Consider the following 17,057-nt stretch of genomic DNA (forward strand, 5'->3'; position numbering starts at 1 on the left):
AAGAACAATGGCCCTCAGCTAGTTGAACCAGGTCCCACCCAAAGCTGAGATCAGAGGCCATCCTCCCCAGAACAGGATTCAACACACAACCTGATTTCCAATTCAGTTATCGAACTTACTATTTTTACTTTTTAAGCAATTTCTAATTTCAAGACAAAATTTGGAGCATATTTGGATAAAGGGTAGGACTGTGTTCCAGAATTTCAAATACAGTGGACACAAGAAATGCTCAGCTTTTCAGTACAGATGCCCAGGTTTTTTTAAAAAAAGGTTGGCTTGGATGGCTTGGTCCTCTTCTAGTCCAACACCTTTAAAAATAACAAATATCCTAGAAGAGAAGTAACCAAAAGTTCCTATACTTAAAAGCCACATGCTATCGCCAGACAACCAAGAACTGCACGAAGCACAGTGCTTCTGCTCTACTTTTCCTTTGTTCAAAAGTAATCTCACAGATTTCCTCCCTTCTTCTCTATCCTCAGAGAAACTCATGTAGTGCAAATTGCCATTATAACTCTTTTGGACAGGGTAAAATAAATAAAGGAATAAATAAAATTTAATCTCTCCTACTGTTCTCCCTCTTGCTTCCAATGTCACAATGTATGACCCACACTCAACTTGATTCTGCTCCAAGTTAAAACAAATGCACTTCAACTCAAGCTTTCTTGAAGCTGCTGTGTCCTCTCTGGAGACATACCTGCGTGCAGCCTTTAAGAAACAGAGCTTTGAGTCCACCGCAGCCTCTCACCAAAGCCTGGATGCCATCTTTTGTCACTTGGTCACACCATGATATATTGAGCTGCTCCAGTAGAGGGCATCCCTCACTTGAGAGGTGAGAAGGGGGCAGAGGGGAAAGGCAGACAGAGATGTTAACTCTTAAGGATAAAAAAATTCTTGCTTTGGAAACAAGGGAAATTCACCGCCTTGTTTTCCAGTAATAACACACTGAACTCTGCTCTCTGCCACAGCTTCAAGGATGACCACCAACTGAAAACTATAGCAGGAATTTGGTTAGCGCATGGTGCTGATAACGCCATGGTTGCTGGTTCAATCACCATATGGGACAGTTGCGTATTTCTCCATTGCAGGGGGCTGGACTAGATGATCCTCAGGGTCCTTTCCAGCTCTACAAGTCTATGAATAATGGGGGTAGGTGGTGACAGAAGCCATGTGGCAATACTGCAGGGAGAAAGGGAATGGGCTTGTTTGTATACCATGCACAAGGGCTACTGAATCAAAAGGACCTAAACAGGGCAGGGGCTAAGAAGGCACATACAGCAATGCCACAGCATGTCTCACTTCTGAATCAACAGCAAGGAAAGACCATTCCATCTCTTGGATGTCAGCCTTCTGTGGCTTCCGCACTACTAGCATTGTTGATCTCGCCTGGTCCATGACTAATTGGGAAGCTCATTCTTTCCCTCTGACCCCATGGGACCAGAAAACAGCCCAAGCTTATACTGATTGTCATCTTATGCCCAGCCTTCCTGGAGTTCCCCAAGTCAGGCTAACTAAGAAAGAACAAGGTGTGCCTCTACCACACCTGCCCACCCCTGTTCCAATTCTGGTCAGCTGCTATACCACTGACACAGTGAGTTGGCCCAGAGCATGGTAAAATGAAGCAGGGGTTTACATCAGAAAGAAGTGCGGTATTTTTAAATCAGGGTGGATAAGCTTTATGAAGAGCAACACTCACCTCAGTGCTTTGAGGGACAGGTTGGTTATTGAAGTGCAGGAAGCTAGATCAAGATGTCGGAGTTTGGAGCAGAACTTACTAAGGCTAGTACATGTCCTGGAAGAGAATAGGACACACATAGGTTCATTGCTCTGTCATATTTTTTTTAAGTAGAAGACGTTTAGTGATCATGTGCCTATATCAGAATGGGTCCCTCATTTTCATTGTAGTTGACTGAAATCTATTTCTTTAAAAGCACACTAAGATTCTCAATATTCTTCTTAATTTGGATTCTTCTTTTTAACTATATCATTGTTAAGACGACACAATGTTCTACTGTTTATATTAAAAATTGGGATATATAAAAATTTGTGTGTGGTAAATGAGAGAGATTAGATGCTCAGCACATCTGGCCCAGCCTAACCATGTGCCCTCCAAGCTTAGCCTCTGATCCCTTGCCTGTCCAATATACGCACAGGGGACCACTGCAGATTTGATGAAGGTGATGCAAAGGTAAGGAAGGGCTTGATGCACCAAGTTTAAGTTGGTGCTGCCCCCTACAGTGGGACAGGGGTCCCTTGGCAATTTGCCCTTTCTAGCTACCCATTCACAATAAGAACAGATATACTCTGACAGCATTTGAGCAACAAAACATGCAACCAAGAAAATGGGGGAAAGTGATTAAAAAGAGCTAAAGAAATGCCGTGGAGAGCTGAAATAAATGCCACTTACGCATCTGTAATCTTGGTGCAGCCATTCAAGTTCAACACTTCAATATTTCTGCAGTTCTGTGCAAATGTCCTTTGTGACAGAAAAAAGTACAGTGCTTTTCAGGCTTTTAATGACATACATTTTAAATCAGTGGCACCTGACATTTAAAAGGTCTTACAAACCGAGGGGCAATTAAAGCAAATAATTGGGGTTGGTTTGTTTTTTTAAGTGATACTTTGAGAATATTTAGGGACGATACCCAGCTTAAAAAGAAAAGAGAAAACACCATTCACAATCTATTTCATGTGTTGGCTGTGATCAAGATGGTAATGCACATGTGGATCTCCCGCTGCCAACTACAGAAGACAAGGCTGTACATACATACCAGGGTGCTTTCATCAGTGTACACTAGCTGTAGCCTATAGGTGTGCAAGTGCCAGGCAGGTAAGTACATGCATCAGCTCCCCTGGCTGGATCTCCAAACTGCTTTCTAACATTGCCTGGAAAAAGGTCCAGCATAAAGAGAAACCCCAGTGCACAGATGTTAAATGTTGGACTGGGACTGGGAGACCAGGGTTCAAATCCCTGTTCAGCAATGATGCTCATCAGGTGACCATGGGCCAGTCACTGTCCAGCCTACCTCATAGGGTTCTTGAGAGAATAAATTGGGGAAAGCCATGAACACCTAGGAGGGAGATGAAAACCTAACTGTTAACAACAACACCTCCTCCTCTCTGAGCATCAGGAGGAGAGAAAGATTAAGTGTTTTATAGCTGTGCTGCCAACATTCTGCTCTCTTTCCTTGAAGGAGAATCTTTGCTGTCACCATGCAATGTACCAGAAAAAGTGCAATGCACACAGCTCGCATTTCAAGTAACAAAAATACCAGAATGCTATATCCTATTTTAATTCTTCACAGTCTTTATCTCATCATCCTTACAATGATCCTTCCTGTGAAGGCACTTAGGAAGTGAAGGCACTGTGAAGGCACAGATAATGGTAAGCCATAATCAATGGTTTACTGTGAACACAGAGGTGCCTCTTGCTTCATTCTTCCCCTTGTGCAGGGCTGGTGCAACAAACCACAATCCCAGGCTTAGAGCCCTGTCCAAACAAGCCACAATCCTTGGCCAGAGATCATGGGGATTGTTGCTTGAGCTCACACTAGGGAAGTAGGAGCAATCCCTGCACATTCACAGGCAAACCATTAACTATGCCTCAGTTTACAGACTATGGAACTTAACTTCCAAGTTAGATTCAGACAGCTGCCCAGTTCAGATGTCAGAGTCAAGTCACATTCTGATCATCAGAGATGTGCTGTGGGCTTGAGTAGTCTCTCCAGTTTTCTGATACCATGATACCCTAAGCTGGGGAGAGAAATGAGCAGAGGAGCTGTAGAACGTTCCTGACAGCCAAGCCATGATTAGGCTGTGGTGTCCGAACTACTACACCAGTGTGTATGGGGGATGTGTTTGGGTCTCCTGCATCTCACTTTTGATAGGTATAATTCCCTCCAAATCTGTTATGGGAGGACTGGTGGTGCAGGCCTATTTCGAGCAGGTACCAAAGCCATGTCAAGAAACCGAGCAAACCATTAGGCAGAACTTTGCCCTACTGTGGTGCTGAAAGAGAACATTTACTTCTAAATAATAACCACCATCACCTCAGAAAGGGGAGACACATCTACACATAACCGAGTGGCTGTGGAAGCACAGTGATCTCAATGCTGAAAACCAGGAAGAGCTCAACACCTTGAGAAACAGACAGACACTCTCTGAGCAAACCGAACTAGCAAGAGCAAACATATACACTCTCATGACTGGCTGGCAGGGAGGGCAAAAGGAACAGGCCACTTTACCTAAGTGCCTGTAGTAGGTTATTAGCAACAGATTACTAGCAATATATAAAAATAATTAGCAGTTCACCTGTCAGGTAAGGGCCCTGAGCAGTCAAGCTGATAAAGTGCCTCTGGTAGCAGAGCTCTGCAAAGCCCTGGGACAAGCTCAAGTCCTGTCCCATGATACTCAGCAAGTCCATGTCTTTCCAGAAGGTTTTGGAAGTGGTCTGGGCAACATGCATCTTGGATTGTTCTATACTACATTTCCATAGGACTTTAGAAGCAACGTGATCAGAAAAAGAAATAGAGGATGTTATAAGAAAACTAAAAGGGGGGGGGGAGCCCCAGGAGCAGATAGATTGGGAACCAAATATTGTAAAGTATTTAAAAATATATTGGTTTCTAAATTAAAAGTATTATATAATTCAGTAATAGAGGGTGAGAGGATCCCTCCATCGTGGGAACAATCATTAATTATCTTAATTCCAAAACCAGGAAAAGATTTGAAGGATCCAGGACCGTATAAGCCAATTTCCCTAATAAATCAAGATGCTAAAATATTGACCACAATACTGTGGTACCTCTGGATGTGAATGGGATCCGTTCCGGAGCCCCGTTCGCATCCTGAAGCAAATGCAACTCGCATCTGCACGGGTTGTGTTTTGCCGCTTCCGTGCATGCGCGTGACGTCATTTTGAGTGTCTGCACATGCGCAAGCGCAAAAACCGGAAGTAATGTGCTTCGTTACTTCCAGGTTGCCGCGGAGCGCAACCTGAAAACGCTGAACCCAAAGCTACTTCAACCCGAGGTATGACTGTAATGGCAAAAAAGATGACTAATTTTATTTATAAATAAAAACCAATGTGGCTTTGTGGAAGGAAGACAGATGTCTAGTTCAACAGGAAGAGTGTTGAATAAAATAGATATAATAAGAAATAAACTGAAAGCTGGTATAGTAGCATTGGATATTTTAAAGACTTTTGACTGTGTAGAATGGCTGGCGTTAAAAATGATTATAGAAAGCTTAGGATTTGGAGAATCATTTAAGGGATTAATCAATCAATTATATCTGAGGAACAAGGCATATGTCATAGTGAACGATAGTATAACAGAACAAATAACACTAGCCCAAGGTACAAGGCAAGGATGCCCCCTTTCCCCAATTTTACTTGTATTGGTCATTGAAACTCTGGCCAATGTAATTAGAGAAGATGGAAATATAAAAGGAATATGCAATAATGGAAAAGAAAAAATAAACTTATTTGCAGATGATACCTTGCTAATAATCGAAAATCTGTTGGAAAATAAGCAGGAATAGAGAAACATTTGAAAAAAAAAGGAGAAATAATAGGGTCGTGAATTAATTGGTTCAAATAAGAGATGGTGATATTTAACTATGATGAAGAGGAAAAATGAAAATTCTTGAAATAGATATCAAATTAAGAAATGTAATAAAGTACTTGAGAATAACAAGAAATTTAAAAAAATTAGAACAAGAGAATCTTAACAAATTAAAGAGGGAAATTAAGGGAAAGCTGGAGGAATATAAAAAAATTAAAGCTTTCATGGTTTGGAAGAATAGCGATAATTAAAATGAAAATTTTGTCTAGAATAAATTTTTTTATTTAGAATTTTACCAATTATCTCTGGAGACAGAGATAAAGTGTTGGCAAAGTATGATTAATACATTTTGTAATGGGATAAGAAGCCTAGAATTAATAAAAGATGATGGTATAACCCCCAGAAAACAGGTAAAGTTATATTATATAGCAAATCAGTTAAGATATATCATAGATGTGATAACAGAACAAGGCGAGTTAGAATGGTTAGAGTGGTACACAAGGAATGAGGGAGAAGTTCGTGAATATATTTTTAAGCTAACCAAATAGGCAATTGTGGCAGAATACTGAAAATCCCTTATTAGGACACTGACAAACTGGAACGTGTCCAGAGGAGGGCAACCAAAATGGTCAAAGGCCTGGAAACGATGCCTTATGAGGAACGGCTAAGGGAGCTGGGCATGTTTAGCCTGGAGAAGAGGAGGTTAAGGGGTGATATGATAGCCATGTTCAAATATATAAAAGGATGTCATATAGAGGAGGGAGAAAGGTTGTTTTCTGCTGCTCCAGAGAAGCGGACACGGAGCAATGGATCCAAACTACAAGAAAGAAGATTCCACCTAAACATTAGGAAGAACTTCCTGACAGTAAGAGCTGTTTGACAGTGGAATTTGCTGCCAAGGAGTGTGGTGGAGTCTCCTTCTTTGGAGGTCTTTAAGCAGAGGCTTGACAACCATATGTCAGGAGTGCTCTGATGGTGTTTCCTGCTTGGCAGGGGGTTGGACTCGATGGCCCTTGTGGTCTATTCCAACTCTATGATTCTATGATTCTATTAAGAAACATCATTGAGAGATGAGCAAAATATAAAGGAAAATTGATACCAGTAAATTCCCAACTAACTCCGGTAGCGAAGATAGAAGACTTCCCAGTAAATTTTAAAAAGGAAATTGAAAAAGAAGTGAAAGAGAAGAAAATACTTAAAATAAAGACATGGGTGGAGAAAATGAGAAGAAAAGAACAAATAAGAGAAGCTCTAACAGGAAGTAAAATAACTTGGTTTAACTGTATACAATTGGAGCAATGGACAAAGAAGTGGTTATGAGAAAATAAGAGCTGCAAAGAATATACAATTTTTAAAAAAATGATTATAAAAAGGAGATATAGAAGAAAATATAGTTATAAAAGTGATAATTAAGTGAAATTTATAAAATATTAGTAGAAATGGAGGATCAAGAAGATCAATTAAAAGGTGTGTGAGGAGAAAACAGGGCAGATAAATAGTCAATGCTGGGGGTAAATATGGGAGAAACACAATTTGAAAATGTTGTCTACAAGGATAAAAGAAAATTATTATAAGTTAGTTTGGAGATGGTATTTAACACCAGTCAGATTTAATCAAATAAATAAGAAATATTCAGTGTTATGTTGGAGGGTATGCCAGGAAACCGGGACTTATGTTCACATATTGTGGTGGTGTAAATATGTACAATTATTTGGGCCAAGGGTGTGTAAGGAGATAATAGAAATCACTGGGTCCAGAGTAGCATGATTTGCAATGGGGTGGAAGGTTCATAGGCTATGAAGGACTTGCTCACAAATTTACTGAAAGCAGCACAAGCTATTATAGCTAGGAAGTGGAAGGGGCAAGGTGAATATAAAATAGAAGAATGGTTTAAAGAGGTGTGGGATATAGCTATTGATAATAAATTAACATGTGCTATTAAGGTAAGATGGGGAATATGCAGGAGAAACGATTTTGAGGTGATATGTAGGGTTTTTGTAGAATTTGTATTGTTAAAACAGAAAGGGGTCAAACTATCACAAGAGGTGCTGAAATTCTGGGAGGGTGGATAGTTACAATGGAATGGTCTTAGGGGTGGGGTGCACATTATTGTTCTTATTTATTTATTATCACTTTGTCAAAATAAATAAAAAAGCAGCAAAGTGAGACCAAATTTGCAGAGGCACTCAGAACATGGTGACTTGCTAGAGGTCTTTCACAGAGCAGTGACTAGCCTATAGGACAAGTGGCTATTCCTAGCAACTTAGACAAGCTACAGCAAGACTGAGTGAAGTTCCAATATATTCAAAGGCAAGGCCCTGATTATATGATATCTACAGTTGTGTGGATGCTGGCACCTGGTGGTTATTTACCATGCCTTCTAAGAGGTCAAGCTGTATGCCTTACAAGGAGTTGTTTGGAAGAAGCTCTGGGACAGCAGCAGTGGGGCCACTCCAGACAGTGAAGAGGCCAGAGACCATCTTGGCTGTGAGTCCTGGAAGACCTGCTCCCTGCTTTGCAGGCCTTTCCCCACCTGGCCTGGGAGGGCAGGGCCCTGACTGACTCCAGCTACAAAAGCTGAGGCTGCGGAACAGAATCTTGTTTAGGTGGGGTTGTTGGGGGATTGTTGTTGATGATGATGACGTTATTTTTTTGTATCTTTATTTTGGATCTGATGTGGAAATTATTCAAATTGCTTGTGTACTTTTTGATGTTTTGTTTATTGTTCATGGCTACTTTTGTTACGTCTGTAGTTACGTAATCTTTTATATGTTGTAAGCTGCATGATCATGGTTTTAACTTTGGAAAGGCGGCATGCAAATAAAATGTTTTGATTGACTGGTTGAAGAAGACCTAAATTAGAATGTGAACACAGGTTTCCTCAATCCAGACTCAGGGACTGAGTGTACGCTGCAACATTTCATTGCAGACACCCACTTCTGTTCTGTAATTCTGTTCAATGGACTGTGATCCAGCAACTGCAGAATCTACCAGGGGTGCCAACGTGAAAGTTGGTGGCTCATGAGGATAGGGATTTTCAGGAGAAAATGAAAAGGAAGTGTTTCTTGTCCTTACTCATATATTTTCCCACTACACTACACAGTGCTAAACAGCTCAGGTTTGGGGTTAGCTGCCAGCCATTAACCTGAATGCTTTATGCCATTTAGCTAAAAGTAGGATAGGTCAGAAGGGTGGAAAACAGAAAAGAGGACATGTTTTCTTTTCTCTCTTGAAACTTCTCCATATAAGAGAGGGATTTTCTCTTTTAACCTCATGGCACACATCCTTTCAATGGTAATCCCCAGTTCTAGGACACTATAAATTGTTATGGACTCAAGCAGGCAAATAATGTTTCCCATACATTTCCTCATTATTTTCTTTCAATTGATGCTCTCAATGCTCTGTAGGACCTGAAAGTCACTCTTAATAGGTTCTTGTCAATTCATTTCAATTTTTAAAAATTCTTTTAATTTGTGAATTATGCAAGTATGCACAACCCCCGCTATTTCTGGTAGGCCCATTTTCTAAACCGATAGAAATGGGACCGCCTAAGTGTGATATCAATATAGGAGTCAATTATCTTGGAAATGCTATAACCTCATTTGAAAGTGGCCCACTGCCCCACCCTACATGTTCAGGTTCTCCGCTGGATAGAAAAATAAAATTATTTGTGCTTTTTCAGTGGCAAAGCACTTGACCTCTCTACCTTAATGCGTTGTCTCCCACACCTAGGCATCCACGAAGGCTCAGCTTTCGTAAGAAACCCCCACATCTTTTAGAAATATTCTCCACTACACGCCCCTGTAAAAAGACCAGGAAGAGAATTCGATTGATGTGACCTTCCAGAGTAATTAGCTTTGCTTAACTTTCCATGTGGTAAATAACTTTCTCAATTTTTTTAGTAAAAGCATCAACTCCCCCCTGTTAACCCACTCCTCCCCTGGTTGGTACCCTTTTTTTATCCAACCCTCAAATCCTCCTTAAATTTGTGTATTTAAATTCTGTACTCCAGAAACCTGCGTCCTGTAGAATGTCTAACATTTATATGTACTTGGCCCATAATAAGCTGAATCTAGGGCAAGGTCACACAATCCCTGTGTGCTGCTCAGATTCTTCTTTGCTAGTGGCAAATTGGCCATCTGAACCTATAGGCACAAATCATGATTTGACATGCCATCATTCAAGCCACATTCACGGTTGTTTGCTGCAATATACTCTTTTCCCAGTTTGCGCCTGCAAAAGACAGCCCACAGACAACTATTTTACTTAACAAAATATGAGCTGACAGGAGCCATCAGCATGACAGAAAACTATTAGCCAGCCGTGCATAGGGTCCTGTCACCGAGCCACAATAATATTATACTTGGAGAAGTTCAAAGAGCTGGTATTCTGCACAAAAATCTAACTCGGACTGGCTCCCCATCACACAATTTGAGAACCCCTGGTATGAACAGTTTAGCTTTAAAGCTCATGCCAGAAGTTCCTAAGTCATATCCGATGGCACGGATCTGACTGCCGCAATGGGAAATTCGACTACATGAGAAAATAGGGAGCTGCCTTATCCCAAATCAGACCATTGGTCCATGTAGGTCAGTACTGTCTACTCTACATGGACTGGCTGCGGCTCTCCAGGATTTCAGACAACCCTCCTTGGGGTATTTCCCAGCCCTGCTTTGAGGTGCCGGGGTCTGAACCTGGGTCCTTCTGCATGCAGGGCAGATGTTCCACCATGAGCTAGGCTTCTTCCACTTGGAAGCCACTAATGCGGCTAAGAGCCCCAAGGAACCAGAACAGGTTCTTTCCACGGCAACGGTTATCACATAAAGAATAGATTTTGTGCAACTAGGAATGGACCAAAATATTTTGGTGCCTGAGGAAGGAAATCCAAATGGCAAACTTACCAAATGGTTGTTTGTTTTTTAACCCAAATGGTTTACAATCTGCTGCCCTTAGCAGTACTCCAAAAAGGCCACCACCCAAAATACGCTGTCTCATCCATCCTAATGGTGCATTATTCTTGCAAGCGGCCAATGAACTAATTGCCCAGATCTGCTAAATGGGAAGTTACCACCCCTAGATCTTTCCCCAGTAAAAATATTAACAAGTTAGGGATCCATGTCTTTGCACACAGGTGAAAGTTCACACATCCACAAACCTATGTGCGTAAAATAAGTTAGCGCAGTTTCAGTATCTGAAATCCTGGAGCTAGAAACTAGAAATTAACAATCCTATCTCTGGGGAAAGATGCAAAAGATTACACAGTTTATTACTGATCTTACACAGTGCTGTAATTACAGTTTAACTAGAGAAATTGTTTCTGCACACCACTTAATTATACCTCTATGTCCCTCTGGAAATCAAACAGGTCAATGCGCTGCCAGTTGCTGCCATCCAGGGCCAGGACATTCCACGCCTGCAGTGAAAAGAGAGAAGACAGTGAAAAGAATGTAAAATGTGGGGAAATATGGCAGAAATATAAAGCAAAACTTGGGTCTAATTTAAACCAACACCAAAGCCCCTGGCCCTTAATGAGGTGAAGCTTCCAGTGGGATGCTTCTAGCAAACCCATGCGTGAAAGGCCCCAACCATGCACAAATGATTTTCAGTGTAGCAACAGAACTGCTGAGAGAATGCTTAAATCATTGTTTGTTCTGGTTGCCATTTCTTTCTCTTTAAAGAACCACAGACAGTTGGATCTTCCACAATTCTGAAACATGCACACCTGGTGATTACACTCAAATGCTCAGGCTACGGTGTCATACTTTGCAGTGAACGACATGATTGACAGGGTCCGCCTTAGTACAGGTGCTAGCACCCTCTAAAAAAACACAAATTGTCTAAGTGGTACACAGGCCTACGGAGGCATGAGTAGTTGCAAAGGAGTAGGTTACTCTCCAATCTCTTAACCCTATTGGTAAAGCAGAGCAGGCACCTGCCCTCCCTTCCCCATCCTTAAAAGAGGTGACTGTATTGGCTGATGATGCCTTGGAATTTTCTATAGTTTCACACTAAAAAACAAAGAAGCTTTAAAGCACACATTTTAATGACTCACATATAACAAATGGGAGTGTTATATTAAAGTAACTCTATTAACAAAAATAAAGTTCCCTAAAAAAGATCAATAAGAGATGTACTTACATTTTCAAAATTACCTCTTGGCAATTTGCCATGTCATATATATTATTTTACATTACCCACTGAGGAAGGTTAGAACTGAACAGGCAATGGAAGGGGCCATGGGAAAAGAAGGGAAGCAAAGAACTACAGAATGTGGGAGTCTTGCTGGATCAGATGGAAGGTCCACCTAATCCACATAGCTGCTATATAGCTATAGCAGCTAATAAGACCCATGAATTGGTTTATTTTTAAAAAACCCAATGGCAACCATAAGATAAAGATGCATTTTGTTAATTTTGACTGTCCAGACCGCTAATTTCACTAGTGTTATGAGAGAGGAAGCAAAGCATCTATCTACTCCACATCATACATAATTTAAAAAACTCAATTCGCCTCCCCAGCTGTCTTTTTTTACCCAAATAAAAAAATCCCAAGGGCATTAGTTCTTTCTTCGAAAGGAAGATGCTTTGAGTCCCTGAATATTTTGGGCTTTCCTTCTCCAGTGTTACAATATCCCTTTTGAGATGGGACAATCAGAATGAAGTATGGAAGCTTTGTAAATAGAGGCCATTTTATTTTTGGTCCCTTTCTTAAAGATTCCCAGTGTGGAATTTGCTCACTCCACTGATGTTGCACACTGAGTTAACATTTCCATGGAGCTATCCACCACAACCTGAAGATCTATTTCCTGGATAGTCACAGACAGGTCAGAACCCATCAGGATTTTTTTGCCCAATGTGTAAGAATGTGCCAGTGCTTACTAATAACTATGTGCTGGAGAAACAAGCAACAAATGTGAATTTGCATGACCCACCTTCCTCATCACAGTGATCTCAGTGGTTTAGCTACAGCTTCAGCACTCTCTCCTTCAGAGTTTGAGCCTGAGCATCAGTTCCAGTCAGGCATTTAATGACTGGGGCAAACTATGAGTTCATAATGTTCTTTTAAAAAAAATAAAATAAAAATGCAGGTTGAGACTTAATTATTTTGTTAACCTATGGATTATTATGTTTCCATAATAGCAGTCACATCTCCACCCAGAATTTTTATGATAAACAGATGCACACATATCCTACAGGAGAGAGGGGAGCATTAATCCCTGTATGCCCGACATTTTCCACAATCAAGAGAGACTTGCCAGTGTTTGCGTCTGAGAGAGGTAACAGAAAAATAATTATATTTGACATAGGTTAGGGACCTTCCCTTTTGCTACAGTGATAACCTTTTACCCCATTATTCAGTATAGGGCAGTTGGTAGAAACATATAACATCTCTTTGTGATTCTCAATCCTAGGCTATTTGAAAATCTCAAAATAGTAAAACTCCACCCAGTTAGATTTGGCTGGTCGAAACTAAGACAGACCTCAGCTGGTAATATTACAAGAAAAGAAAAGTAAAAAAAAAAGGTGGGTGGGGAATACAACCTGTGGGGAGGATGTGCATTCTGTGTCTCTGCGCCTGTACAATTAAAGGAGTATCATACCACTTTTTACAGTTATGGCTTCTCCCAAAGAACCCTGGGTAGTTTGTAAATGGTGTTGAGAGTTGATAGGATGAAAAACTCCTATTCCCTTCCTGGAGCTACAATTCCCAGAGTTCTTTGGGAAGAGGAATTGAATGTGAAACCACTATGACACCTGTAGCTCTGCGAGGGAAGAATAACAGTTTTCAGCACCCTTGACAAACAAAAGTTGCCAGGAATCTTTGAGGGAAGCAATGATTGTTTAAAGTGGTATGCTTTAAATATATAGCGCAAATGGGGCCTCTGTTGACATATCCCTTCAAGCTGACACTTTCTTGGCTCTGGGATATGATGACAAACTGGAGGTGCCCAAGAGACAAGCAATTAAAACCTTACCAGTACTAGTTTGCAAACATTCTTACCCTGGAGACCTGAGCGCAACGGCATAGCGTGACCACATCCAGGAAGGAGAATATTCTGTTAACAAACACATACATACAAATAACTAAACATTGGAACATGCACATGGGATTCTCCTCACAAATTGTTTAGCAACAATTGGTATATTTGGTCTTGCAGCCTGTTTCCAGTGCCTGGGCTCAACCCTGAAAAATTAAAAGTGGAATAGGATTTAACATCTGACCAGTCAAAAAATATGTAGCAATTTGACCGGTCAAATACCTATAGCACTCATCTAATAGAACTGTAACAAAGATTGATTCTTGGAATAACAAACAGCAAATAATCACATATGTGTTGTTTCTCTATTAGGGTTAATTCCTTATTATATGACAACTGGAATTAAGAGATACACTTACTACAAACAGCAAAATCAGTTTACTGTTTAAAATAATGACAATGAATTCTATCACACTACTTCACACATTATAAATGTCTAATAGCAATATTTATGAGCTCAAGCAATCCTTGTCAATACTGACACGTTTTGTTAAAAATGCAGTTAAATAAAAAAAAGAAAAGTAAAACTAATAAAAAAGCTAGTAGCATGAATACCACATAGCAAGAATAAAACACAGATTTTAAACGTGGTTGGGGATGAAAAGAGAGGCAGACAGAGATATGATGTACTCAGACACTTGCAGGACTCTTGCCTTTATTACTGAATGGGACTAGGATGCAATTAAAATGTAGGCCGTCTTTGTGCAACACTTGACTGTACTGACTTTTCAGCAGGCACTGCCCATTCACTTTCAAATGCATCTTCTCTGTTTAAGGGCTAGCCACTCTTAGAATTGAAAGTGGAAAAATCTCAGGAAACTGAACCCATTTTGCACCTTTTCTGTGCTCCTGAAGAGTTATGGCACACAGACGGCCCTTCCTTTAATCTCTTAATACGCTATGCAGCATTTACGATACAGACCACAACTGCAACACGTTGGTAACACCACTTCCTTTTGAATGCAATCCTTTTTTCTGGGATTTATATCCCCTTCTTCTCTCCCTAAATGTACCTGAATACTAGAAATCTATCCTATACCCAATCCCTCAGAAAAGCTTCAACAAGTATGAAAATCTAGAAACAACAAGGATGCATCCGTGTGCTCTCAGGCGGTTTATGATAGGGTTCATTTGCATTGTATCTCCAGGGATGGGCATGGATCTCTTTGCATTAAGAAACCTATCCAAACTTTCCAAGGATATTTCAAGGACTAAAAACAGCACTGAAAGCTGCCTAAAAGCTCAGTAGGAAGCCAGAGCAGCTTAGAGACTCTGCAGGCATTGTTTAGTTACCCCAGAGCTGCAATGAACTGATGATGCAGCTTCTTCTTGCCAACAGTGAGGTTGGAATTCCTCAGAGCATTCCTCAGTCTGGGCTAGAACAGGATCCCACAACTCCATATTCCATGAACCTGGCAAAACCATTGTGCATTTGCATGATTCTTTTTGTGCTCTCCCTCCAAATTATTCCTGCTCACCCTTTCTGTAAAGTGGAAAACGCTTCACATCACTAGGAAGTTAGTCAAGGGGAAGGGCAGCGATGAGAATCACAAAGATACAAAAAAGAAGATAATCATGTATTTTACTGGATCACCACCTTGATTTGAAATACATGCAAGTTTTTGATTTACACAGACTACATCAGGATGAATGAAGTGGTTAGGAAAGGGTGGGAAGATGTTCCAGAAACTGGCTTAACCCTGGGCATGTATATTATCTAGAAGAAATGAAAGATATTTTTACTGAGGTACAGTCATGTTCGTTCTTAATATTTATACACCAAAGAACTTGGAATCTACACACTGGGGGGGGGGATGGGACATATCCATTCCTTTGTCCCATTATCATCATCTAGACTGGGAGTACTCTACTCCATATATAAACTGTGTGTTTCCAAACCAGAGCACGATAGGCAAACAGAAAGTAACTCTCAGGCCCTATCCGACAGTTTTCCCCTTTCCCAGTATGCAGAAACCTCCCCACTGCCATATATAGCAATCTTGGAGGAGGGTTAGACTTGGCAGGATGCGTGTCACGAGGTTTTAAAACTCAGCTCTTTATGAACCTTTCTTTACTTCTCACTCTTCAGAAATTTCCTCTCCATGCATTTATATGCAACAAAGCATGCAGGCATTATAACACAACATGGGAAGGTTTTAGGATTGTGAGAAAGAAAGCAATGAAGATGCATTTTTGTAATGTGGATAAGTCCTTCACTGCAGTTTCTCAAATGTGAAAGTGCTTTACTGGGTTCCCACCAGAGCTCAAGAATGAGTGCCTCTACAAATGTTGCTAGACATTTTAATGTGAGATAAATTGTGGTTGCTAAGGAGCAGATTTTTAACAGGTGGCCAGTCAATTTAAATAAATAAATAAATAAATAAATAAATAAATAAATAAATAATAATTTATTTATACCCCGCCCATCTGGCTGGGTTTCCCCAACTACTCTGGCGGCTTCCAACAAAATATTAAAATACAATAGTCCATCAAACATTAAAAACTTCCCTAAACAGGGCTGCATTCAGATGTCTTCTAAAGTCTGGTAGTTGTTTTTCTCTTTGACATCTGGTGCGAGGGTGTTCCACAGGGCGGGTGCCACTACCGAGAAGGCCCTCTGCCTGGTTCCCTGTAACTTGACTTCTTGCAGTGAGGGACCGCCAGAAGGCCCTTGGCACTGGACTTTTATCATATCATTGCAAGCAAATATTGGGCCAGAGCAGGTTGTAAAGCCCCCAACACAATGGTATATATTGTTTAATAAAACCTTCAGGGAGAAATTTAGTTTAAAAATCAAATGCTAAGAATGTACCACTACCACCCCAACTACTGCCAAAAAACCCTAGATTTCTATTTGGGTAGTGGCTTCTTCTAAACCGTGTTGATCTATAAAAACCACCAAAGAGAGCTTTTGAAAGGTGCAAGCATTTAATCATACCTACATTTCACTGAGATATAGAGTGGTACCTTGGTTTAAGAACAGCTTAGTTTATGAACAACTTCGATTAAGAACGCTGCAAACCCGTAAGTAGGTGTTTTGGTTTGTGGACTTTGCCTTGGAAGCAGAACATGTTGAGTGTGTTCCATTTGTAAACTGAGTCCCCCGCTGCTATGGGAAAGCACACCTTGGTTTAAGAACACTTTGGTTTAAGAACGGACTTCTGGAACGGATTAAGTTAGTAAATCAAGGTACCACTGTATAGCAATCTGTTCTAAGAGAAAGTCCACCTCTATGTTGGCTTTGTGTGCTTGTGTGATCTCCCATCAGCAACACAAAGGCCACCTTGCCAATAGCCATTTGCTCAGCTCTGCTTTTTAAGAGTAATACGATTTCAGTCCCTTGCATGTTTAATTAACCTCCTGACCTCTGTTGCTTAATGCCTCTACTTAAATAGCTCACTTTAGGGGAGGGTGGAATATACTACAGTAAGTAGGAGAGAGAGGGACGGATCAGCTCA

The 17,057-nt window shown here is 40.7% G+C and overlaps 1 protein-coding gene across 4 annotated transcripts in view; it reads right to left on the reverse strand.

Annotated features, from left to right (window-relative positions):
- The window catches only part of FBXL20 (F-box and leucine rich repeat protein 20), a 67,579-nt gene that overhangs the window by 16,139 nt on the left and 34,383 nt on the right, over positions 1-17,057 (reverse strand). For 3 of the 4 annotated variants that reach the window (XM_083470031.1, XM_083470030.1, XM_083470029.1), the window contains 6 exons: positions 13,563-13,617; positions 10,900-10,974; positions 9,268-9,362; positions 2,405-2,473; positions 1,694-1,789; positions 695-821 (listed from right to left, as the gene is read on the reverse strand). In XM_083470031.1, the coding sequence (XP_083326157.1) occupies positions 695-821; positions 1,694-1,789; positions 2,405-2,473; positions 9,268-9,362; positions 10,900-10,974; positions 13,563-13,617 (517 nt within the window). Of the gene's footprint in view, positions 1-694; positions 822-1,693; positions 1,790-2,404; positions 2,474-9,267; positions 9,363-10,899; positions 11,609-11,713; positions 13,618-17,057 lie in introns of all 4 variants that reach the window. The other variant, XM_083470032.1, reaches the window with a different exon arrangement.

Source organism: Podarcis liolepis, assembly GCF_965112155.1.
Source record: "Podarcis liolepis genome assembly, chromosome: 13".
Lineage (NCBI taxonomy): Eukaryota > Metazoa > Chordata > Lepidosauria > Squamata > Lacertidae > Podarcis > Podarcis liolepis.